At 49.9% G+C, this 24354-nt stretch overlaps 7 protein-coding genes and 1 non-coding gene across 8 annotated transcripts; 6 read left to right on the forward strand and 2 right to left on the reverse strand.

The window, feature by feature from the left end:
• Positions 1-5: 5 nt before the first annotated feature.
• Positions 6-731, forward strand: LOC113146785 (the record flags this gene model as incomplete). The annotated part of the gene is made up of 1 exon (XM_026335159.1): positions 6-731. A coding segment is annotated over one exon (726 nt), but the record flags the coding sequence as incomplete, so codon positions are not given.
• LOC34620076 lies at positions 728-4064 on the reverse strand. Its single transcript, XM_026335161.1, has 4 exons — positions 2304-4064; positions 1454-2249; positions 1102-1248; positions 728-978 (listed from the first exon to the last, which is right to left on the reverse strand). The coding sequence occupies exons 1-4, from the start codon at positions 4062-4064 to the stop codon at positions 728-730; spliced, it is 2955 nt and encodes a 984-aa protein (XP_026190946.1).
• Positions 4065-5104: 1040 nt separating this feature from the next.
• Positions 5105-6639, forward strand: LOC34620077. Its single transcript, XM_026335162.1, has 4 exons — positions 5105-5476; positions 5608-5835; positions 6061-6233; positions 6441-6639. Exons 1-4 carry the CDS (start codon positions 5105-5107, stop codon positions 6637-6639), a joined length of 972 nt encoding a protein of 323 aa, XP_026190947.1.
• Positions 6640-8068: 1429 nt separating this feature from the next.
• LOC113146794 lies at positions 8069-8275 on the forward strand. The gene has a single exon (XR_003297362.1). It is a non-coding gene; the product is annotated as an ACEA small nucleolar RNA U3 (small nucleolar RNA).
• Positions 8276-10905: 2630 nt separating this feature from the next.
• LOC34620080 (signal peptidase complex subunit 3A) lies at positions 10906-11830 on the forward strand. The gene is made up of 2 exons (XM_022733347.1): positions 10906-11073; positions 11399-11830. Exons 1-2 carry the CDS (start codon positions 10906-10908, stop codon positions 11828-11830), a joined length of 600 nt encoding a protein of 199 aa, XP_022592896.1.
• A 1804-nt stretch (positions 11831-13634) lies between these two features.
• On the reverse strand, positions 13635-16393 carry LOC34620081 (ubiquitin carboxyl-terminal hydrolase 6). The gene is made up of 6 exons (XM_026335181.1): positions 16290-16393; positions 15752-15992; positions 15375-15602; positions 15201-15258; positions 14485-15023; positions 13635-14243 (listed from the first exon to the last, which is right to left on the reverse strand). The coding sequence occupies exons 1-6, from the start codon at positions 16391-16393 to the stop codon at positions 13635-13637; spliced, it is 1779 nt and encodes a 592-aa protein (XP_026190966.1).
• A 2635-nt stretch (positions 16394-19028) lies between these two features.
• Positions 19029-22616, forward strand: LOC34620082. The gene is made up of 4 exons (XM_022733349.2): positions 19029-19936; positions 21579-21727; positions 21912-21989; positions 22444-22616. The coding sequence occupies exons 1-4, from the start codon at positions 19029-19031 to the stop codon at positions 22614-22616; spliced, it is 1308 nt and encodes a 435-aa protein (XP_022592898.2).
• A 355-nt stretch (positions 22617-22971) lies between these two features.
• Positions 22972-24246, forward strand: LOC34620083. The gene has a single exon (XM_026335163.1). It carries the CDS (start codon positions 22972-22974, stop codon positions 24244-24246), a length of 1275 nt encoding a protein of 424 aa, XP_026190948.1.
• The last annotated feature ends 108 nt before the right edge of the window (positions 24247-24354 follow it).

Genomic DNA, 24354 nt, shown 5'->3' on the forward strand with positions numbered 1-24354 from the left:
GAGACACCACACTCACTACTCAGCGACCTAGGCGCACATCTGCCGGGGACGATGAGGATGCTGAGGCGGATGAGGAAGACGAAGATGGTAGCGAAGGCACACGCACCTCGTCGAGCCGCTCACGTAGGTCGATGCGCAGTGGTGAGGGGTCCTCCTCCACGAGGCCTTCAAGGACTGGTGGTAGCGGCACTACTGACTCGGTTGTGAGGAGTACTGCTAGTGCAGGTGGCTCTCCACGGCGAACCCGTGAAGAAGATAGTGAAGCTATGCACATGAGCACGCAAGCTGCGGCGCAATTGAGCTCAAGAAGCACCAGAGCAAGAAGCTCCGGTGGGACGCGCTCATCCACACCATCAGGTAGCACCAAGGCAGGTCGTGGCACAACAGAAGCTAAGAAAAGGTCAACGCGGCGACCTCCTCCAGGCGGAGGCCGAGATGTGGCTCCAGACAGGGCGCGTGGCGGTGGATCGAAGGTTGTTGAAAATGGAACACGCGACATGCGTCTCCTCCGCGTGGTAGTCAACGGATTTGAAGCGAACGTTGTTGAGGTCGTAAAGGCGAAGCGCGGATTCATCTATAAAATTGATAACATACTACCTTTCAGGTGGAACCCCGGGCCAACGATTGCAAAGTTCTTCCAAGAAACACCAGACTTCGTGAAGCTCGATTATTTCTTTCAGAGGCTGCCGCGAAAATTACGCGACCAGGTCAGTACAGCCCAAGACAACTAGGCGTGCAGACTCCGTCGTGCTGTGTACCTTGCTCCTTGAAGTGTCGAGTTAAGAAACGCAAAACGAGTTGCTGCTTCTTTGATATGCTTGCAGATGGAACGGGCCGGGCCGGTGACGATTTTCGTGGTTCCAGACAGTGGTTGGGTCTTTCCCAATGGACAAACCGTGCCGAAGTGCGTGTTTGACGCCCTTGGAAGGCCTGAAAATGGAGCTGTTCTTGAGGGCATTTTTGAGTGGTTTGCACTTCCTGGTAGGTCATCAGGCATTGTTCGAAAACCTTCGTGTTTTAGTTCACTGCTTTAAAAGGTGCGCGCTCACCCGCATACCGGCGCGAAACTCCAGATGTAGAGCGTACCGTGGCAACGCTTACGGCCTCTTGTGCTGCTGCATTCAAAAAGCCTGTCCACAGGTGTCACGTCGTGCGTGGAGTCAACCCACGCGTTTTTGCCAAGTGGTACAGTCCCACCCCTGGAACTTGAGACCACTCGTACACCTGTGTCTACACTGTATTTCAGGGCTCTTCCCAAGAGCACTTATAGAAAACCGAGACTGGCTTCCTGTTCTGGGCAATCCGCCAAAGCTTGCTGTTGCTCATCTAAGGAGGCCATGTCCCCCCGGTGGACCTAAGCGGAGGCCAACTACCACCACCACTGCAACAACCACTGACACGAGCCGCAAATCCACGCAGCGCGGTGACAGTGGCACAAACCCTCGCAACAGACGCAATGGGGCCGGGGCGGCGTCCGCAAGTGGCGAGTCGGGCAGAGGCGGCAGTAGTCGCTCCTCAGATGATAGCTTGGGCATACATCCGCAGTCTGATGCACTTTCACGCACAGATGACACGAACTCAACTAGGGGGACTCGGCGGACTACACCAGCTCCTAATGCTGACGACGCTTCAACCAGCAGGAGAACGCGATCTACGAGGGCAGCCCCTGGTGACGATGATTCTTCAACAAGCAGAAGAACGCGATCTACCACGGCAGCCCCTGGTGAGAATGAGTCTACAGCTAGCAGGAGAACTCGGCCTACAACCTCAGCACCTGGTGACGATGATCCTTCAACCAGCAGGAGGACGCGATCTGCCACGGCAGCCTCTGGTGAGGATGATTCTTCAACAAGCAGGAGAACGCGTTCTACAACCCCAGCACCCGGCGAGGATGATTCTACAGCTAGCAGGAGGACTCGGCCTACAACCTCAGCAACTGGTGATGATGGCTCTTCAAAAAGCAGGAGGACTCGATCCACGACGGCAGACCCTGGTGACGATGATTCTTCAACAAGCAGGAGAACGCGATCTACCACGGCAGCCCCTGATGACGATGATTCTTCAGCAAGCAGGAGGACTCGGCCTACAACCTCAGCAACTGGTGATGATGGCTCTTCAAAAAGCAGGAGGACTCGATCCACGACGGCAGACCCTGGTGACGATTCTTCAACAAGCAGAAGAACGCGATCTGCCACGGCAGCCTCTGGCGACGATGCTTCTACAGCTAGCAGGAGGACTCGGCCTACAACCTCAGCATCTGGTGATGATGGCTCTTCAAAAAGCAGGAGGACTCGATCCACGACGGCAGACCCTGGTGACGATGATTCTTCAACAAGCAGGAGAACTCGGCCTACAACCTCTGCATCTGGTGATGATGATTCTTCAGCAAGTAGGAGGACTCGGCCTACAACCTCAGCAACTGGTGATGATGGCTCTTCAAAAAGCAGAAGGACTCGTTCTACAACCTTAGCACCCGGTGATGATAATTCTTCAGCAAGCAGGAGAACTCGGCCTACAACCTCTGCATCTGATGATGATGATTCTTCAGCAAGCAGGAGAACTCGGCCTACAACTTCAGCATCTGGTGATGATGATTCTTCAACAAGCAGGAGAACTCGGCCTACAACCTCAGCATCTGGCGATGATGGCTCTTCAAAAAGCAGAAGGACTCGTTCTACAACCTTAGCACCCGGTGATGATAATTCTTCAGCAAGCAGGAGAACTCGGCCTACAACCTCAGCACCTGATGACGATGCTTCTTCAACAAGCAGGAGAACTCGGCCTACAACCTCTGCATCTGGTGATGATGATTCTTCAACAAGCAAGAGAACGCGATCCACAATCTCAGCACTTGGTGATGATGGCTCTTCAGCAAGTAGAAGGACTCGTTCTACAACCTCAGCACCTGATGATGATGCTTCTTCAGCAAGCAGGAGAACTCGGCCTACAACCTCAGCACCTGATGATGACGATGCTTCTTCAGCAAGCAGGAGAACTCGGCCTACAACTTCAGCATCTGGTGATGATGATTCTTCAAGAAGCAAGAGAACGCGATCCACAATCTCAGCACTTGGTGATGATGGCTCTTCAGCAAGTAGAAGGACTCGTTCTACAACCTCAGCACCTGATGATGATGCTTCTTCAGCAAGCAGGAGAACTCGGCCTACAACCTCAGCACCTGATGATGACGATGCTTCTTCAGCAAGCAGGAGAACTCGGCCTACAACTCCAGCATCTGGTGATGATGATTCTTCAACAAGCAAGAGAACGCGATCCACAACCTCAGCACTTGGTGATGATGGCTCTTCAGCAAGTAAAAGGACTCGTTCTACAACCTCAGCACCTGATGATGATGCTTCTTCAGCAAGCAGGAGAACTCGGCCTACAACCTCAGCACCTGATGATGATGATTCTTTAGCAAGCAGGAAGACTCGATCTACGACTGCAGCACCTGGTGAGAATGAGTCTACAGCAAGTAGGAGAACGCGGTCGACCGTGGTAGCAACTGGTGATGATGATTCTTTATCAAGCAAGGGAACTCCGCCTACAACCTCATCACCTGGTGATGAAGATTCGTCAACGAGCAGAAGGACTCGGCCTACGAGGGCAGCACCTGGCGAGAATGAGTTTAGAGCTAGCAGAGGAACTCGGCCTACAACCTCAGCGCCTGGTGATGATGATTCTTTAACAAGCAGGAGGACTCGAGCTACAACCTCATCACCAAATGATGATGATTCTTCAGCAAGCAGGAGGACTCGGCCTGCGAAGGCAGTACCTGGTGAGAATGAGTCCACAGCTAGCAGAAGAACTCGGCCTACAACCTCAGCGCCTGGTGCCGATGATTCTTCAACAAGCAGGACTCGATCTATGCCCGCAACGCTTGGTGTCGATGATTCTTTAACAAGCAGGAGAACGCAGCCTACAACGACGACAGTTGATGATAATGCTTCTTCAAGCACCAAAAGGACTCGATCTACCACGGTAGTACCTGGCGAAAATGAGTCTACAGCTAGCAGGGGAACTCGATTTACGACGGCAGCACCTAGTAGTGTTGAATCCTTCATAAGCAAGAGCGGTGGATCTGACACGAGGCTACATAATACTCAGCTCAACACGAGGTCAAATCTTCGTAGTGCTTTTCCTTTGGATGCTGAAAGTCAAACCACCAGGACGCGAACTGTAGCGGCCGCCCCTGATAATCATCTCCCCAGCGGAATAGCGCCTATTGATGAGAATACGGGTCAGATGATACGTATTTCAACACAACCAGCTGGAGTTGTATTTGCCTCACCCAGAGAGATAAACCATGCTGCATCATCCACAAAACAAGCTTTGAGTGTTAGAAGGGCATGGCCAACGACAACACTAATGGATTACTCCGCAGCCAGCGGTGGCATGCAGCACAGCGCAACTCGCTCTGCCAATGATTTCATCACATCTGGAAGGAGGAATATTCCAGGGGGAGGCCTTGGTGGGACAAGTTTTGAGCCGGCGGGTTCTACCGCCGCGATGGCACGTTCTTGGTTGAATGCTCCAATGGCAGGATCACCTTCCTCCTGGACACCGATGCCCAGTACTGAAACGTCCAAAGCCAATCATCCGGAAAGCAAAAGTTCATCGCTTACTAGCAGGGCCAATGAAGCAAAATCCACTTCAATGTGGAAAACAGAACTGGGCACTGCATCAGGATCGGTACCAGGAGTGGCATCAACTCGTGAGTGGACTCTTGACGGGTTGGAGGGTAGTGAAAGATATGCGATTTACAGTAAAAGAGTGGAACAGCCTGTCGAAGGCACAGATACGCTGCACACAGGTGAAAATGTGTGCGCATCCGGGTACTGTCCATCTCCTGACTTTTTGGGGACAGCTACAGGCCCAAATGTTAATGAACGATGGCCAACAGCTCTGTATGACTCGGCAGAGATTACAGAGGATTTTCTAAACGATGACCCTGATGAGCCTGGAGCATATCGGAAAGGAATCCTAGATTCAGAAGACTACGGCATCCAGCAGGAAGATACAGGTTAGTCAGACTAGCTGCAGGCACCAGATTCCGACTGTCCCGAGTTCGAAATTACATGCAGGTAAAGAAGTTAGGGCAAATATGTACGTGGAGAAAAGCGCGCCTTTGTACGCAGGAATATTGGACCCAATATATGAACATGTACCTAGAAACGCATCAGAAGCTTTGAATTACGTAAACAGTCCTAACAGTCTTAGAGGACTGCTTCCACGGCAGCTTGGGGAACGCATGGCGTCGGAAAGTGTCTCTGGGGTAGAACCAACTGTAAGGCAGGCTGACAGAGAAGCAATGACAGAGAGACGAGGAGAGCAGGAGAAAAGGCGGGGCACCTTGCCTGCTGCCAGTTCAGCAAAGTCACAAGGCACAGCGAAAGATGAGGACGACACTGACGAATATCCTGACCACTGCGGCGATTTGGCTACTTTCATTGAAGGCCGCCAGGTTATCGAATGGGTAGGGCAAGGAACCTGTGGTGGTAGCCGCGAAGACTGAGAATAGATACGTTTGATATTTTCGGAACGCCAGCGCGTTGGCAGGTCTGAGAGAGCACGGCCGGTGAAGTATGTGTAGATTTTTATGTGCAGGATATTCCAGTCTTCAACGGTATTATCCACGTTCTTGGCTCCTCTGTTTTGAGACCCGATATCGAAGCACTCGCGACAAACATTGCCTTTTGGCAGTGCACTCATCAGTTCTGCTATGAATGCCCACTGTTGACCCCCTTTTTCTTGAAATTCCTGGATGAAATTGGAATAATTACAGGAAAGAAGCCATTCGAGTTTAATCCTCCCCCGGGCGTTCGCCCAGATTGGGTGAGTCTGAGCCTCTGCAGAAATGCGTTGCAGGATGACAATCGCCATGGCAGGCACGTAATCTTGCCTAAGAGTGGCCCAATATGGATGCGCTTTGTATTTGGTTTCATATATACGGCCCAGTTTTGGGCTGCTACGGTCATTGGATCTCCGCACTGTGTTGGCCTCGATGAATCATGAGAATTAAGTGGCCACTGCAATTTGTCTTTTGGTTGCACAACTCAGGTCTGTAGGGGTGCATTTAGCTACTATCCAGCTGGATGGACGAAGCAAACGTGGCACAAATACCTGGAGACGATGAGTTCAACAGATAAACGAACTGCGAAACGTAATGCCGACCTTGTGGCGAGAGCTGCCGAAGGGCGGTACCAGATTGCATTGCTTTACGAAAGTATTCGGTGAGCTTTTAACCGCATGACGAGCAGGCCTTATTTTCAGTGGGTAAAAACAGTGTGGCCTGAGACACAGGGATCGTTCTGTAGGTTTGTAGAGCTTGATGGTCTGGGGTGCATTTCCCCGTGGACAACCTACGTGAGGTGATTATTTCTTGACGCATATCGCCACAAAACGCGGTGGCCTAACCGTGAGCTTCGTTGTTTGCACAGGTTGCAGTCAATCGAGGCAAGACGCAGGTATGACCCCCTTCGCCCAATAAGCGACGAAACATACGATCCGAATTTCAAGAACATGAAAAAGTCCTTCTACGACAAGAACTTCGAGTGCAAAGGCGAAGCTGTTAATCGAGAACTTACAGCAAAACAGATGCACAAAATAATACCTGCTGTTTACCCATGGACGGGTTGACAGCTACGCAAAACCCCGTTATCCAAAGCCCATTTCGCTTCACAGTGGCGGAGTGTGGCTGCACGCCGGGGACTACAAATGGACCCATGCGCAGTGCTTGCTAGTTGACCTTCGTGGCCCCCCACACGAACCGTACATTTGTCGGTAACTTCGCATTTGAAGGCTAGCTCACGTTTGCCAACCCGGCAAAAATAGCATTAAATTGTTCCGTGCCGATACGTGGAGGGCTACCTTTTCTCGATGTGCTCATTTCGGTGAATGCGTGTATCTGGTTTACGGCATGAGTACAAGTCAACAGTCCCGTGAAACACATATACCCTCCTCTCAGAGGCACTGGAGTGCATCTGCAACTGCAGCAGCACCTTTAAAGCACACCCATCCGTAAAAGGCGGACAGTTCACCACAGATCCTTGGATAAGCCCGTTCTTAGACAAGATTTTCTTGATTAAGCGTAAAAGCAACTCAAGCAAAGGCAGATGCTATGCGTGGGCCATTGAGAAAAGCATGTTTTTCTCGAGAATTGCCCGGCACCATGCTCGGCGCAGCATAGTCTGGAGCACAGTTCCGCCCTTTGGTTATACGATCATCCTTAGTTTTTTCCCCACTTTCTAGTCTCGCGGGATGCAATCTGATCAGTGGCTTGGAGAACAACCTCTTGCACAAGAGTCGTATCACAGGCACACGAACACTGCGAAACCCTAGTGGTCAACGGCCCCGATTTTGGCCCAGAGCTTACACCTACCCACTTCCAGCGCATGAAAGAGGTAAATTCATGCTGAAAAGGGCCAAGATTAGCCTTACTATGCTGTTAATTCTGCAGGCTACAGACGAATCCGCAACTCTTTTCGCGCGTTCTCCCGATGGGCCGCAAAACTGGGCTACCTGTATGTTTCACGTGTTCGCTACCCCGCAGCTCTTCAGGCACGTAGCGTATACTGCGTTAAAATAAAAATAAGGCGACACGGCCTCCTGTACAGTGGCTATAGCTAGCACAGAGTGGAATCTTTGCGAAGTCCGCAGGAACACTCAATCTAACCCCTCTGAGACTCGTGCCGCGCAGCTCGAATCACTGTCATGTGCTTTTTCACGGTGATTTATCAGTTAAATACTAAAACGTAAGGTACTTAACGTGAATGTAGCAAAAATTCTGCTGCTCATGTTGCAGAAGGCACACCCACGGGCGCTTGGTGTGGGGTTGGTCACAAGAAAGCCACATAGAAAACACCTGATACTTCCGCAGTGGCTTTAGTATGGCAACTCTCTCAGCCTATGGAGGGTTGTTCCAACCAAATAAGGTAAAATATAACAAAAATCTGAGGGCATCGGGTGAAAATCAAGATTTCAAAAACCATTGCGCCATGCCGTTACGTCTCCTATCTGCTGTTAAGGGCTCGAAGGGGGTGGGGGCTTGCAGGTGTGGGGCCAATTGTCGACTGTACTCGAACGGGATCACTTCTATAGGCGATCTGCACGTTCACCGCTACATCGACAGACAACACCACAAGTCGCGATGATGAGACGTGCGTCCTGCCAGACCTTGAAGGGAGGCCCCTCGCCGCAAGGCGGGGCGGCTTTGATGATACAGGCAACCGGGCGAAGGCTTGGTTTCCCCTGGCGTGGACGGTTCTGAGCGACATTTCCGGAGTCATATCTTCTTGTAGCAGTTGGGGCTTTGAAACTGGGCAGTTTTAGTTTTTCTCTAGGGAACCTTGAGTGGTTCTTTCCAGGTCCGTTTCGGCGGAAGCAATATTACGGGACGGAGGGAAATTGCGGACTGTGGGGTAGGCGGGGAAGTCGTGTGCGGCACAGAGTGCCTCCTGGGTTATCAGCGCTGGTGCGCTCTACGGTGAAAATGTTTATCCGAGGGCTTTTAGCAGTACTTTTGCACGGGAGCTTGGCGTCGCGGGTGACCTTAGCAAGTGACCGGCAAGCTTCCACGCCAATATCCCTGTTCGCACTACCGGTACGGGGCACTAATTACGGTTCGTTAGAGCTCTCTGCCCTTGCTGCCTATTCAGGTGTCTAAAAGGCAGGTTTGGTGTGTCGCTGCTGCATAAAGGCCTACCAAGCCCTTTACCACGAGCACAAAGAGGCCGAACTTGGCAATCCCGTTCGCCACTTAAATTAGCTAAAATGCTCGAACTGCTCGTAAACCGAGGAGCTTGCAAGCTGCCGAGCGGCGACTTTGCAGCATAGTCACGCGTACACTTGAGCTATTGGCTCCCTGCAAGGCGCCCATGGGGCCTAGCACGTCGGGGAGATCCCGGTAAGCAGGGGGCATCTAAAGCTCAGAAAAAGGGATATTAACGGCAGCACAATACTGCCTACTTTCGACTATGCTTAGTGCTGGAGCACACAACATTCCCACACAATGCTTCTCGGTAAATTGCTCTGGTTCATGTGCGACGCTACTCCGATGTGCTGCCCCTGAGACCACATACACACATTCGAAAAAACCCATGGTTGGCAGTACTCAACGCACAGACGTGCTATAGAAGCTCGTGGTCAGGGCAATGAAGGTACATTCACTGGACTTACGTGCTCATAATCAATGAAATATTTTCGCCCTTCAGCAAAATCCTCCCAACAAAAACGCGGGTGTTTTTCTTCAGCTGAATCTCTTCCGCGTCGTCCAGCACCATGTTCATATACTCGTCAAAACCCTAGACAAATAGCACACGAAGCAATCACACACAGGCCTGGTTAGTTTTGCCACGGGAACGTATTGAAGGCCTTCCCGTGACTACCCTAGACATTGAGATCATATTAGCACAAAATGTGCGCCCAATTAAACAGTTATTACGTCCCCAAAGCTCGATTACACGTGAAAAGCCCTTCAAACCAGGCTCAGGCCCTACCCCACACGCCATCTGTGCCAAGTCCAAACTAACCATAATGCGCCCTTCAATGCGCAGGTCAGGCTGCTCGTACAGCCAAAGCTGGACCCGGCTCTTGTTTGTGAAAAACCTGAAAATCAGGTTCTGCACGTACATCGCATGGAAAAGAAGCCGAACAGCATGTAAAAGCTGCGTGCGAGGACGAGGTTAGACGACTGACGGCAAGCAAATGACCATGGCATAGGCATACATTGGGAGCAATGCTGCTTCGAAATCAAGCATCATAGCTTGAGAAGCAGTCAACACGGTGGTGGCTCCTACGTAATCCTCGTTGTAGGGAGTGGACGGGAAATGCGGTTTGCGGCCACCATACGCGCAAGCCCATGAACAACAGCCACATCAATTCTTACAATCGGTTGGGTCATAATCTTTTGAAGCTTCTTGTTGCTCATTTGATGCGACATTTTCGTGGCTGGGTAGGCAGGAGATGGGGGCGCGCCGGCCGGGGGACCACTGAATGCAGAGGTACTGTGAAGATCGAAGGCTCTGCAAGCGCGCCCTTCTTCTGTGCCTCTAACTGAGAATAATTATACCTCAGGAGCGTTAAAGTGCGTCAGACTGACGGTGATATGCTGGCAAGGCTGCTGGGGTCCTGTTGCAGGCTCGCGCTGCCACTCTTTGCTTTTGAAAAGGTGAGATGAGAAATCTCTCTTTCAAAGTGCCACGCGATAGCTTGGGTCACTAAAGAAGAAAGGGGGTGCTGAACAACATTCGATGAAAACGCATGCACCAGCATTCATGGCGTACCCTGTAGAGGGGAGGCAGCAAGAGTAACGCAGCACAGAAGAAGCAGTTCCTTCCAAGTCTGCGACCCCCAACAGCAAATGAATTCTGGAACCTGAAATATGTTTCGCACAAGCGCTGTAGCCAACCAAGCAGAGGATTGTGGCCAAGGGCTTGGTGGGGTGCATATTAGCGGCGCAGGCGGCTGCGGCTGCGGCAGCAGCTTGAGCAGCTCCTAAGCTGAACAACCCAGACAGCAACGACTCCATATTGTTCCTTTTTAACTGAGCCACAAACCAGACTGGCTGGTGTAGGCCAAGCTCTAATGCCCTGTCGTGGCTCTCGAATAGAAACCAGCAGTGCTGCGGACCGTCTTGCAATGACATGGGTGTTCACGTCAACGGCAACACAGAGCTTTGAGGCTTAACTCGTCGGAGACCCTACGTAGCACTTTCTGTCGATTCGTCAAAGTGTGTGTCTCTCGAGCCTGCCGCATCGAGTCCAAGAGGGTGTTGGCGATATTTGCGGAAGCGACTTGGGAAACCGACAGCCCACCAGAGCAGCTGGGAGTCTTCCTGCAGTGCTAGTACTGAGTGGCCAGCGAAAGATTCTTGAGCACTAAGCACTCATTGGAACCGCTAGCAAGATGGAGAGTTACCTTAACCGTGCAAATGCGGTTTTCTGCTCGATGATGGTGTGCCTGAGTGTCCTGGCACTTGGAAATATAGGGTCTTCGTACTTTCTTACAAACCCAATTTCTGGTTCGGTCGCAGCCCGAGATGTCTATGCATTTGGCTACAACTACGCCCTCAGTGTAAGCTTTTTGATCATTCGAAAGGTTCCCGTCTAGAGCACGCACACGACTCTCCAAGAACCCACCAGACAGTGTCTTGGTAGAACGCTCCGTGGCGCGGTGGTTCTGTGAAGGTCGCGAGTGCTTATTTACGTAGGAGCTAGTTGTGCTGATGCTAAGCTAAAGTTGAGCAGGAAGAACTACTTAATGACAGCTCTCCTTTATATTATCACTCAGTTTTAATTTGGGCTGTAGGTGACAACTGACACTTTTAAGAATCTACAGCGGTCTTGCGAATTCCTGCGCATTTGTTTGCTACAATGCGTAAAACTTCCGTGTGTTTTAGGGGGACCAGGCGGTGTTGGCGCTGGACATTAAGGCGGATTTGCGCGGATTGTTTCAGTGGAATGCGAAACAGCTGTTTTTATTTGTAGTCGCCGAATACGAAACCCCTCAACACCCTGCTAATGAAGTGGTCGTGTTCGATAAGATCATCACCCATGAGGAGGCCGCACTGATCAATCTGGTGAACGTGCCAGCAAAGTATCATCTGCGGGATAAGGGGAAGGGTTTGAGGGGTCGGGACGTGACTCTTAAATTGCAAGTGGTTTACCATCCAATCGTTGGTCGTATATCCACGCAAACGGTTGCGTCTTCTACTTTCCGAATGCCGTCCAACTACGATCGCATTACATCAAAACAGCAACACGCACAACAGCGGGAACAAGTGCGTGAAGCTGCTGCCGTTGCTTCTGCAAGACCAGAGGATCTTGCATAGGCCTGTACTTCCTTTACTGTGCAAGATGGCAGCTGCTGCTCTGGCGAAATAAAACCGCAGCTGTTCGCCTTTTTGTTCAGGCGTAGGCTTTTTGGCATGGCGCCATGAATTTGAACTGTGGCTTTACGTAATTTGAGCGTGGGCCTACTTTCGTGCTCCGCCCGGGTAGTATACTGCGTCATGCATAGGCATCTAACTGTACTTTACTTTTCGAGGAGCCTCTGATAACGTTTAACCAGCTCTACGGCTGCAGCTTGACAACTTTGGTGCAGGGCTTTCGGATAATATCTTTACATGCTGCGTTGGCAGCTGTCGTTTACTCAGGGCGTCCACGCGACGCCCTGAGTAAACGACATGCAGTTCTGGAGCGAGTGTATGCAATACAGGAATAGTGAACTGTCAATATTATTCATGTAAACAGGGCGTACACATTTCTTGCCATTTGTGGGGTTCATGCTTAAAGTAAGCAGCTGTGGATCTCGTCTCCCCGTGCTGGGACTCAACGAGGCGTTCTTCTGTATAGTGGCCCGTAGACCGATTGTACATAGCAATTTATTTTTAATATGCACTCCATTAAGCGAATATTTTCTGCTTTCACTTAAATGTCGGTGAGCTTGCTGATACATAGAATACAATGTGGAAGCAGCGTCTGTGGATTGCTCGACAACATTTGAGACGCAGAAGTGTAGCTACTGAGGAAGTCTCCCTGTGTGAGGCTTGATTCCGTTGGACTGATGGGCGGGGGGGAAGTGCACTGTTGAACAGCTTGTAAGAGTAAACTTGTGCAGGTTTTTAGTGGACGCTTAATCGAGGAGACCACCCGCAAGCCACGCAGCTCTCAGAGCCATTTTTTAGGTGTGAAGAAAATAATAACCAGAAGAATACGCGTGCTAGGATTGAATATAAATCCTTAGTCGTGGCTCATAAAAGAGGCTCTCTCTGGGAATGGCGTTGTGAAGAGAGCTTTGACTCAGAAGCATTTTTTAACCTACTGCACGCGTAAGCGGCATTCTTATCGTATCAAGTTTAAGCGACTCGGGAACAAATACGCATGTGGACAGCCTAACTATGCGGTCACTTTTTTCCTGAAGCAATCAGATATAACTACTGCAACAGAAAGTACTACAGTGCAGCGTAGCCCGCTACATTGCATGTATCTGTTACTGCGGTCCACGGAAAAGTTCGTTGTACTGGTTTGGGGCTTTCGAGAAATATCATGTCTGGTACAGCTCAAGGCTTGCAATGTCTGCATCCAGAGAGATAGCCAAGGCACAATAAGAGGTGTAGTTCGCCACCTACACAGGACGTGCTAAACAACGTTTCATAGAAGGCACATATGTATGCAAACTGCTCGGGAAAAGTGGGAGCCAGTTGGGTTGCATTACGACTGAGCCGGTTTCCAAATGTGGAATAGAAAGTGAGCATTCACATCAACGGGCAACGACGCGACAGCCACCTCACTGGAGTGGTGCTTCCCTGCCGCACTGCAAAAACGATACCCTCTGAAAGTGCCCCCGCCTGCAGACCCCAAATGGGGCTAGTACCGTAGTACTATACGAAATGGTAAAACGCTTTCTGAAGTACCTCTCTGGCTCATAAAAGCAATGCTACGTAACGTATGCAATGGGTGAGCCGTGGACCATCGAGAAGGATCTACGCCTCACCCTCGAACACGGGGGGAGTGTGCAGACCAATAAAAAATGCACAATGTGTCCAACTCTGTGGCTTGCAAACTGAGGCATCCACGCTTTCTAAGAGCAGCGTCCATGACAGCCGATAAGCGCCCAACATAAGAAAACGCTATCTACACCTGATTCTCGATAGCTCGGAGTTCGTCCTCCGATGGAATTACCAGGATATGCTTCATGAGAAGCAAATAGGCCACATGATAGTCGCTGCGTCCCCCTGAGAGGTCAATCGAGTCCCATGGGACTTCCGAGACCTTTTCATCATCGAACTTCCGCCACATCATCACATTTTTTTGGCGCTTAGCAACTGGACCTGTCAAGCTTTCGGACTCTTTCCCTTCCTCTTGCTTCTTTTCCTCTGAGCTGCGAGGGCCCTGTGTTGTGTCTGGATTTCCTGCCTTCGCCCACCCGACATAGTGTCCACTATCAGCATAACGGCCTTGATGGGTGACAACACTGAGCAACTGGTACGTTCCTGTGGGGCACGGCTTTCCGACGAGATGTCCTAACTTGAATTCGCCATTTGCCGCTTTTGTGTCGCATTCCTGCATAGTGGGTGTGGACTCTTCGGTACTTTTACCATTCGTTGCAGCAGCAGATGCTGCGGAAGAGGAACTAGCGCCAGAATTGGTGTTGCTCGCTTCACTTGCACCCCCAGAAGATACCTCACGCTCCCGGCGAAGTGCTAAAATTGCCCTCCCCACTTTGAAAGAATCCTGCAATTCCTGAGAAGGAAGGGTGCACAGAACGCCACAAAAGCAAGTCTATAATCGTGCCACTGCTAATATACCCTTCACTGCATCTGAATCTGCCGGTACAACAACCTTGCAAGTCTAATCCTTAGAGAAGAACAGTCACGTGCTGGCTACACAACATCTACCGAGGCCCATGCAAACAACTATGGATGCCTATCATGTTAAAAGGCACAGTTGATGCTCTCGAGCTAATTCTGTGTGTGCGCTTTACTTTGGTGCAGTAAGTGAACACGTCAAGCGTCTGTGAAAACTTGACACTCCGGCAGATCTTGGCTTTTTCCGATTCAGTGCCTCCCACTTTCCATTCAAAGCGCATGAAATGAACAATGAGATACAGAGCAAGGCTGCCAATGCGGTTGCTGCGAACCAACGTTTCTTCGCCTGCTCCTGATCCGGATGCGCTAGTACCAGCTTGCACAACCTCGTCTCCTAGCGAAAACTTCAAACTCTCATCAATTGTGCTCACGGGCTTCTGTGGGGTGCCCAAAAAACAAGTAAGCTTCCGGTGGCGTTCGATCTGCACTGTGGGCTCCTGCTCCTTCTGCCCTTCTACATTGTTTCTCTTTGTCGTCACCTGTACCTGCACCCCGAAAAGCAGATCTAACGCAGAAGAACCAGCGTTGAGTGGCACGTAAGGCAACGTTTTTGCAATGCCAGCAGCGGCTCCTGGCTCTAGACTCTCTGCCACAGCTGCCATTAGGCAGCCTAGGCATTCCTCAGCATCCTGCTGCATGGGCACTCCCGTTGTGCCTGACACATCCCCACAACACAAGAGCACGCACATGTGCATGCGGGTTTTCTATGCATGGATTCTTACACAGCATACCAACACGCTTGGCGACGCTGCTTTCACTCTGCAAACGTACAACCCCCGCGAGTACATACGACATGGCGAGAGGCCAACGTATCTACAAAGAAGTGGCCTACCCGCTTGAGACGTTGAACGCCGAGAGAACTGCGGATAAGCTTCCCTGAGCGTCGGTACCTGCGCATCCAGCAGCAATCTGTTCACCACCATATGGCCGCTCGCCTTAAAAATCTGCATTCACAGCGCGACTAGTTAAATGGTGATTCAGGAAAATCCCCAGACACTCGAATTACCAAAAGAAACGGCGAGACAGCCTCCACTGTCTGATCGCATTGGTTGTAGAAATCCTTGAGGGCTAACGCTAGCCTGCGCACGGCGCCCTGCTGTCCAGAGGCCGCAAACTGAGCTGTTGACGCTCCTCCAGGGAGAAAGTTCTTAAGAAGAGCAGCAAAATCCGTGGCTGGACGCAGCATCTGTAGAACTGATGCGAGGTAACAGGTATTTCCCAAGTTGACAATACCCTGCAAACGAAGAGAGTGCGCATTGCGGTCGTCGGGCCTCAAAACTCCTATTTGAAGGCCGACAGTGGGCATAAAACTTCATACTTTATTGGCTAGATACCAAGGGGGTTGCCTTATGTGCCCTAGAGCTATGAGGAGCTTTGACTTGCATTAGGCAATGGCTCTAGTTTCTTCTCCCTCAACAACGCCGCCTGCTGCGCTGGGGTTAGGTCTTCAACAAACACTGTCTTCTCAGGCTGGGTCTGCACATCTACCTTTTCCTCAGCAGTGCCCATTAGCATGATCTTGAGGCAACCTGCAGCCGCCAAGGCTTTAAGGTCTGCATCGGCCTTTATAGTTTTGCCTTTGCACAAAAGCTTTTGGCGCTCTATTGGCACCCCTGTTAGAGTGCTGCAAACGCACACACACGAATGGACGGTAGATTCCAACCTCGAATTGCGAGATAGCCTCCACATATCGGTAATTCCCCAGCGTAAATAGGAGGAAGCTCGCATCACGAGACTGGGGTCTTCACTGTAGCGACTCTTGCTGCTGCTTTGTCTATGATGAACGGCGACGCTAAGGACAGTTCGCACTCAGGTACAGAAAATGCACTCTGAGGATGCGACTTCTTGTCGCGGGTGATTCTATTGCTGCACTATACTGAGGAGAGTTGATACTGTGTATGGACAGGGGTGCCTGGCGTACTAGAGCTGTGCTTGGAAAACCTCGAGGGCCTCGTTCGGATCAATCTGAACACTGAAAGACTTAGTTCCCCACTTGACGGCAGCTTGCACCTCCATGGTCGTCATTTTGCTGAGAGAAAAGCAGGGGCCTGGAGGGGGTGGGGGGAAGACCGGTCTTACAGGGCGCACAAATTAAATGGATTCGAGTATCCAGGAGGATAACAGCCCCCAAATGGCATTAGATGTGCAAAAATACAAAGAAACGATTCATGAAGACCCTTGCTAGAAGGTTAACGCTGTCATGTGGGACCTGAACAGCTCTTGCCAAAACAAAGCCACCAAGTACCAGTTAAAGCCTCCTCCCCGCATAGAAAGCTCAGTTTTCCAGCTAATAAGAGCATATATCAGCTTTGTTCCTTTTAAGCGTCTCTTACAAATAATGGGTCATGCAGTTGTTCCCCCCAAACTAGGCCACTGCATGACCGTAGTCGTCCGTCCAGAGGGTAGCGTTATTCCCGTTAGTCAGAGGCCCCGTCCCCACAAGCATGTACCGGTATGCTTATTTAAAATTTTCCAAAACTCAGAACAACCCCGATGTGAACCTGCATTAGCGTTAAGTGGCTGCTTGTAAGTTTTCAACACGCATTAGGGCGCATGTGAAATAGTCCATAGGCAAACAACTTGCCACAAACATTAGCTGGTTCGGAACGAATCAAGCACCACAGCAGCCATGAATTGGGTCTTAATATCTGGATATGGGTCGAGAATTCCGGGACTTTAAAGCCACGGGACTTTTGCAAGATCTCTATGCTTTCATGTGGGATCCCGAACAGTTAAAGTTAATCCCTTGTTGCACCGATGTTCAAAAATTCGGCTGCCGATGGGTACTCATAAGACAGTTTCACAGTGAAGAAGACATCTTACACGGCGTTGCTTGTACTGCGGAAAAGTTCTACGTGCTCCTCGCCCTACCCTTTCATGCTGCCCTTTTAATGAAAGGCGGGCTGTGTTTTATCCACTACAAATACCTATTAGCATCAAGGTAATAGGCAAGGCTTTTTGTTCCACCTCTGCATAGCAAAGAAAGTTGGCAAGTCGAGTTATTCCTTAACTGGCTAGCAGTAACTGATACTTGCAAAGGTGCACGTAGCCAATTAGGTGAGGAGAGCTATGGGCTCAGCGAAAAGTGCGCACCTTAGGGCAGCATATGCAAAAATCGAACAGAAATGCGCTAATGCACTTCTGTTAGATATTTGCATATCCTGCCTCAATTTTTTCCTTGGTCTGCATAGAGGACCAGATTCTGAAGAGCTGCTGTGTATTCTACCCCACTTTCACATCGTAGAACCACACCTTAGCCCTGATATGAAGCGCGCCAATTTGTGGAAAATGAAGGGAACTATATTCTTGTAGGTTATATTTGGAGACATGGTTTTATCCATAGGAACCATATAGCTATCTAAAGACCGATGCAGTAAGAGATATGTGCGCCTCTTTTTACGAATACAGTGAGCATGAGTGCTTAAGCAAAGTAAATGCCTAGGGATAGCTTCACACGTGAAACGTATTTATCTAAGCAATGCCGTGAATGGGGGAAGATACGGTGGCAGCTAAGGTGAGTCAAAGCAGGTATTGATGGCCCTAACGAGCTTCATACTTGATGCACTTTACTATCCTGGAAATATGCAGTAACACATCATAGTTTTATCTGTAGGGACCTATGATCTTTGCGACGCCGTCAAATAACGCGACGCATTGACACCGGCATGCCCGAGATTGACTCTTCTCGGTGTGTGAGGAGAGTTGCGTCAAGTGAGGACTGCCAGCAAGGGTTACCCAGTGTACAGATTTCAGCAAGCATTTAATTTGGATACTACAGGAATCGTGGTAGCTCCCCTGAATAATGGAGACACTCAGGTTACCTGTGGCAGTTGAGGAACTGGAACCAAAGGAGAAAACTCCCCGAGTGGAAGAGAGATGAGTTCAAGAGAGGGTACTCGCCTTAAGCATGAGGGTGACGAAGAGGCATAATAAGTATACATGTGAAGGAAAAAGTATTTGTTACTCTGCAGTGGACATGACAGAGCCCTTTGGGAATTAGGGTGCTCACGGATACACAGCCCTCATACGTATTTGTTGCAATTCTAAGATATTTAAGCTAAAAATGCAAGGTTTCCCAGAAACGGGGTGGGGATTAACCCGATGGAAGCGAGTAATGAAGAGAGGAGTACTTGGTTTTGTCCAATGGTCGGTCGGCAGAGCACCTCTTCAAATGGAATTTTTGGCCGGGCGAGTGTCAGCAAAAGAAGCGATATACACTGAAAAACCGATAGCTGATCAAAAATGAGAATAACTTACTTTAGCAGCTTTAAGAGATATGGAGAGTTTGGAATATGCAAGGCCGACTACCAACTGACTCACGGTGATGCCCCGGGATTTCACCAGTCTACATACACTTGAGTTCCAGCAAAATCATTCACTGCATAAATATAGCCCACCTCATGACTTCCACTACTGTTTTGCTTAGTGTAGGGTAGAACAACGCATGTCGAGGAGTGCGTGTCGGGCTGCGTGGCGCTCCAAGGTCCAGCGTCGCCCAGCGCCGTCGCCCGCTTACCTATCTCTACCCATCTCTCACCCCTGTACAGCCAGCTGGTTGTGCAGGGCAGTGAAATAATGGCGTAAAGCCTCTATTATCCACTCAATTCCGGTGTGGCTTGCATTTTGTAATCCTACTACTCAGTCCAACAGACCTCCAACAATGACACGTCTTGGCGTATGTGCACTCGCTGTGGCCCTGGCTACAGGCCACTCTCTGGCTGTTCCTGTGCCCTCTATCATCGAGCGTGCAATGCATCGCTTTGAGGAGTCTCAGGCTCTGCAGGACACTAAAATTCCCATCGAGCCTGCGAGCAGCACCCCTACTGACACTTTTGACAACCCTCCAGACACCCCTGAGCAGGTGCTTGACAGTTTTCTGAAGGCTGTGCAGAAGCAGTTGCAAATGCAAGAAACTCTCATCAGGCAGCTAGCACACGATGTCTTGAATTACTTGAAAGAGCTACAACAATCCTGGGAAAATGCTCAATCCTCCGACTTCGGCAGGGTCACCGAGATGATGGAAATGATCAGCGGCCGCATGAAGACTGCCCAAAAAGAAGCCGATAATCTGGCTAGCAAAACGAAAACCGAGGCAGAGATTCGCAGTGAAACTATCAAATTTCTAAACGAGGTGCGTGTACAGGATGCAGTTGTCGACGCTTTGTGGGCATCTCTGCGTGGCATTCAAACTAGCACGTGGATGGCTGGTGCCGATGGTACTGGTGAGAAGGACTTATTTTCGATTGCGAATCAAGCTGCAGAGGACTTTCTTAGCCGTATGTATCAAAACCTTCATGCTGCTGGCATGGCTGAGGAGGACATTGTCAAGTTTCTGCCGAAGGGGGGGCTTGAGAGAGACCAAAATCGTAAACGGGATATGCAGGCCTACGGCCATGGACATGGGTATGGCCATGGATATGGCCATGGATATGGTCATGGATATGGCCATGGGTATGGCCATTGGTATGGACACCGTTATCCAGGATACGGTTATGGCTACCCAGGATACGGCTATGGCTACCCAGGATACGGCTATGGCTACCCGGGATACGGCTATGGGTATCCAGGGTACGGCTACAATTATCCAGGCCGTAGCTATCCAGGATACGGTTACGGTTGGCGTCGTCTCCTACCGACTGATGTGCCGACTCCGTTGATGACCCCTTTCCCCTAAATCGACGCAGAAAACCTGCTGGGCACCATCCCAATAATGGAAGAGAGTCAAACCAAGCCTGTTACAGGGCAAGGCTACACAATCCCTCTGGATAATACAACCTAATTCAAAGATAATGCAGCAAGCAGCTGGACCGGTACAGTCACTACTGAGACCTCTCACATTGTCAAAAAGTGCAGGCTGCAGCCTTCATTTAGTTTCGGGAATGGTATAGGTGTTTCCGTGCGGCTTGCATTGCCAGAATTATGCTGATTAGCGTTTAGTGCTGAAAGGAACTGGTAGCATCTAGTGTTTCTTTTGCTAGTCATTGTTTGCCAAACAACTTAATTTGCAGTGGAACGATGCCGATACTCGGCCTGGTTGTGTGTCTTCATGTGCAGGAAGCCTTTCTAAGTAACAGTGAAACCTATGAAACTTCGTAAAACAGCTCTATTGATCCAAAGTTTGAGCCGTTTCTGCCTGAAGCAAGGTATTCCTGGTAGGTGGAAATGATTTCAAACAGTATATGACGAATACCTGTCAATATGCATCCGCAGGGGCCAATCATAGTCTGCGGGAGTGCACTTTAATTATACTCATATTCCTTCCAAGGAAGACTTTCTATCACAGAGCGAAAACATGACCCATCATCTGTATCGTTTAGTATTGACAAAATACTCCTTTACATAGTATTCTCGAAATGACACAGGATATATTGGACTGGCCCCCCAGTGCAAACTTTTTCTTCAAAAGGGTGCTTCGGCGCCAGCTTCACATCAAACTAAAGTCATGAAACCGTATTTGTTGTATTATTCAAGCATGAAGTTAGCTAAACAGCATGTCTAGAAGTCCATAAGACATGAAGGCTATAAAACGAAATGCAGTTCGGAGAGGCCTTTTCATCTTGAAGACTATCCACTTTGTCCTCTGCATATGGGTGCTGGCGTCTGAAAACGGGGCATCCTGAATTATACTGCCTAAATATTGCAGAGGTCTTTTTGGCCACCAAGGAGCACGGGGGAGCATCTTTAAGAATGGCTTCATGAACGCCACTTATCGTTATACTTTGGGGGACACATTAAAAATGCAGGCCTTCAGCTCTTCTTCAACTGGGGCGATTTAGTCACAAATATATGTGCTCCAGCATCAGTAAAAAAACCTTTTTCAGGCTGTATAAGCTACATACTTCTATTGGCTTGCCAACTAGAAACAAGGGTGAGCCAGCCTCGCTAGCGCGCAGACTTCAAAGTGAACTAATCGTGCATGGCCTCTTACCAACAAAGCAGGCATTGTACCTGCTCGCATAGGCTGCGGCACTGAAGGAGTCTACCTCTAGAGGATCTAGCATATAAAGCTGGTACTTATTTCAAAAAAATGAAAATGTGGTCCTAGCGCAGGGATAGGTTTTAGTTTTACAACCCTTATTGGTACGTGTCCTGCAACCCTCTGAGACGGGGTAACTGCAGTTTTATTGCAGTGAGTGCGCCTTGAGGGACTAATTCAAGCACCTTTAAGAGAATAGCACCATACCAAGTTAGCGTTACCAAATTTGCCAAGGATCTGCTGGGGTCCGACCTGCTTGACTACTCAGGAGTGTGTTGTGAATGCTGCCAGCGGTGCAGACCGGGGACTCAAGGGCGCCGCTGTTATACCCGTCGACCTCTGGAGACATACTTTATCATGTCTTAGCGAAGCTGCTGCTACTTGCTAGGGCTAAAGGAAGCTGAATTATTTCAATCACTCTGATGAATCTTGCTTGGCTTGTCATTTCAGGATTACACGGTTACGATACTTGGTGCTCGAATTAAGTTAATGGCTTTGGCAAAAAATTGAAATCATGCTATAAGTCACAATGCATCCATTTATATGGATAAAGGATTTTATCCTTAGTTACAGGGGTTGCTGTGTTCTCTGCACAAGTTTCGACATCTGTCAGCGAAGTAAGCATTAGTAGGGACCACCTTTCCAGTAAGTGAAGATTGACTCCCAACCACTGAGACAGTACTTCGGTCTACCTCCGTGCTGCATCGCCCTTAGAACCGTAGTAAACTCAACTAATTTGGCCACTTATGGAGGTGGGAATAAGCAAGTGCCGGAAAGCAGTGCACAGCGGCACTATGGAATCACAGGCCATCTGCGCGTCTCGAAATATTGGTAGAATGAATTTTGGTAGGCATATTAATTGCTATCACTTCAAGGAAATTGGCTAGTTCTTCAGCAACATTTTTGAATGCACCTCATGCCACCCCATTAGGGTATGCCAGCTTTCGGAATTTATGGCTATCCCCAAGAATTCGAAAGCGCTCGGGTTCTGTATTGGGGAGCCGATCACCAAAGATCTGCGTGACATGTAACGAGGCAACCCTTCCACGGGCTTAGATACTGTTTACTGCTAAGATCTGGAAATGTAAAAATCTGGTAGGTACGAATGCGTTTGTGTGCGTTTCCGAACTTGTCACTAGCTGTGTTACACTGGATGATTGCGAAAAAATTAATTTTAAAACAAATAACCTCTTTTTAGAGACTTTCCCTGTTCTAGAACCTTTATATGTACCAAAAGACAGGGACAGTTGCTCTGCTGGTGGGGGATTCTAGATCTCGCTGCTGCGGGCTCCAACTTCCCATTCCTGAATACTTCTTTGCCTTTTTCCTACTACCAAGAAAAGAGATCATTATTGGGTGAAAGTATATGTAGCTTGAAGAGGGGTCGACGAAGCATCTGGTTCAGAACTTCAAGCGATGCGAACCTAAACCCGCGACCTGCTCGACGCCGCTCAGCGCGCCGTCGCCGTGGTGCCCTATCTTCGTTGTCCCCCTTCTTCCCCGAATCTCAGGCGTCTAAGGGATGCTAAGAGTCCCTTTGATCATTATCTACGCACCACAAATGCTTTTGAGAGATCATTCTGGATAGTTCTTCATATTTCAGTAGCGTTTCTGCCTCCCATCGCCAATGACGCGCCTTAGCCTCTGTGCTCTTGCAGTGGCCCTTGCCGCCGGGCAGTCACTGGCGGAGCCCATGGGCCAGCCGATGCAACGCTTCCGTGAAATGGGTGCCACTCAAGGGGAGGAACAGACTGAAACTTACACCATGGAAGATACTACTACCCCTAAAACGACTTCCTATGCTGGCAGCCCTCAACAGCTGCTCTCTCAGTTGCCCAAGCTCTTGGAGAAACAGCTGCAGCTCCAAGACACACTGATGAACAAAATAATGAAGGATGTTGACGAATACCTAAAGGAGACTACCGCGGCTTTCCACTGGGGTGAAACCCAATCCACCGCCGTTAACAAGGTGAACGAGATGATGGAGATGATCAGCAACCGCATGAATACCGCCATTGACGGCGCCAACGAGCTGATGGCGAATAGCGAGACTCTAGATACTGAGACCCTCCGCCGTGCCACCAGCAAATTCATGAAGGAAGTGCGCGTGCAGGACGTGGTTATCGATGCATTGTGGGCCTCTCTTCGTGGCGTACAGACTAGTGCCTGGATGACAACCACCGCGGGAGTTGAGCAGAAGGATACTACTACTGTTGCCAACCGTTCTGCTGAGGAGTTTATCACGCGCATGTATCACAACCTCCGCGCTGCTGGTATTTCTGAGGAAGACATTGTCAAGTTCGTCCCTAAAATGGAGGTTGAGACCATGCAGGCCCGTAACATGGGCAAGAAAGGCCGTGGCTACGGCTATGCATACGGATACCCAGTTTACGGTTGGAGCTACCCCTCTTACGGTTACGGATGGGGCTACCCCTCTTACGGTTACGGTTGGGGCTACCCCTCTTACGGTTACGGTTGGGGCTACCCCTACTACAGCCACGGTTGGGGCTACCCCTACTCCCGCCACTACTGGCGTCGTCTTCGCCCCACCAGTTGCCCAGACTGCCCTCCTACTCCAGCCACAAACATGATGTCTCCCTTGACAACTCCCTTCCGCAGCATGGGGGAGGAAACCATGATGGGCACCACCCCCATGACGCCTCAGGGCTACAGCACCATGAATCAGGGGTACAGCGCCATGATGGGCCAGGGATACCCCAATCCTATGATGGAAGGCATGAACTACCCCATGGACACCATGGCTAGCGGCATGAACACCGCGGGAACTATGGGAACCCCCTACAACACAATGATGCCTCTCACCTACACCGGTTCCTACCGGAGCCTCTTCCCGACCCCCGAGACGTTAGGGGTTGCTCCAGAGCCTATGCTTGCTGGGTAAGTCCTATTTGACATTTGAGTAGTAATTTACTATGAAAGCCGGTCATGAACACTTGTTGTTGCACTCTCCCGATAGCCAAAACACCTGATGCTCAGCGATCCATGTATG

Source organism: Cyclospora cayetanensis, unplaced genomic scaffold (assembly GCF_002999335.1).
Source record: "Cyclospora cayetanensis isolate NF1_C8 unplaced genomic scaffold, CcayRef3 CcayRef3_contig_60, whole genome shotgun sequence".
NCBI lineage: Eukaryota > Apicomplexa > Conoidasida > Eucoccidiorida > Eimeriidae > Cyclospora > Cyclospora cayetanensis.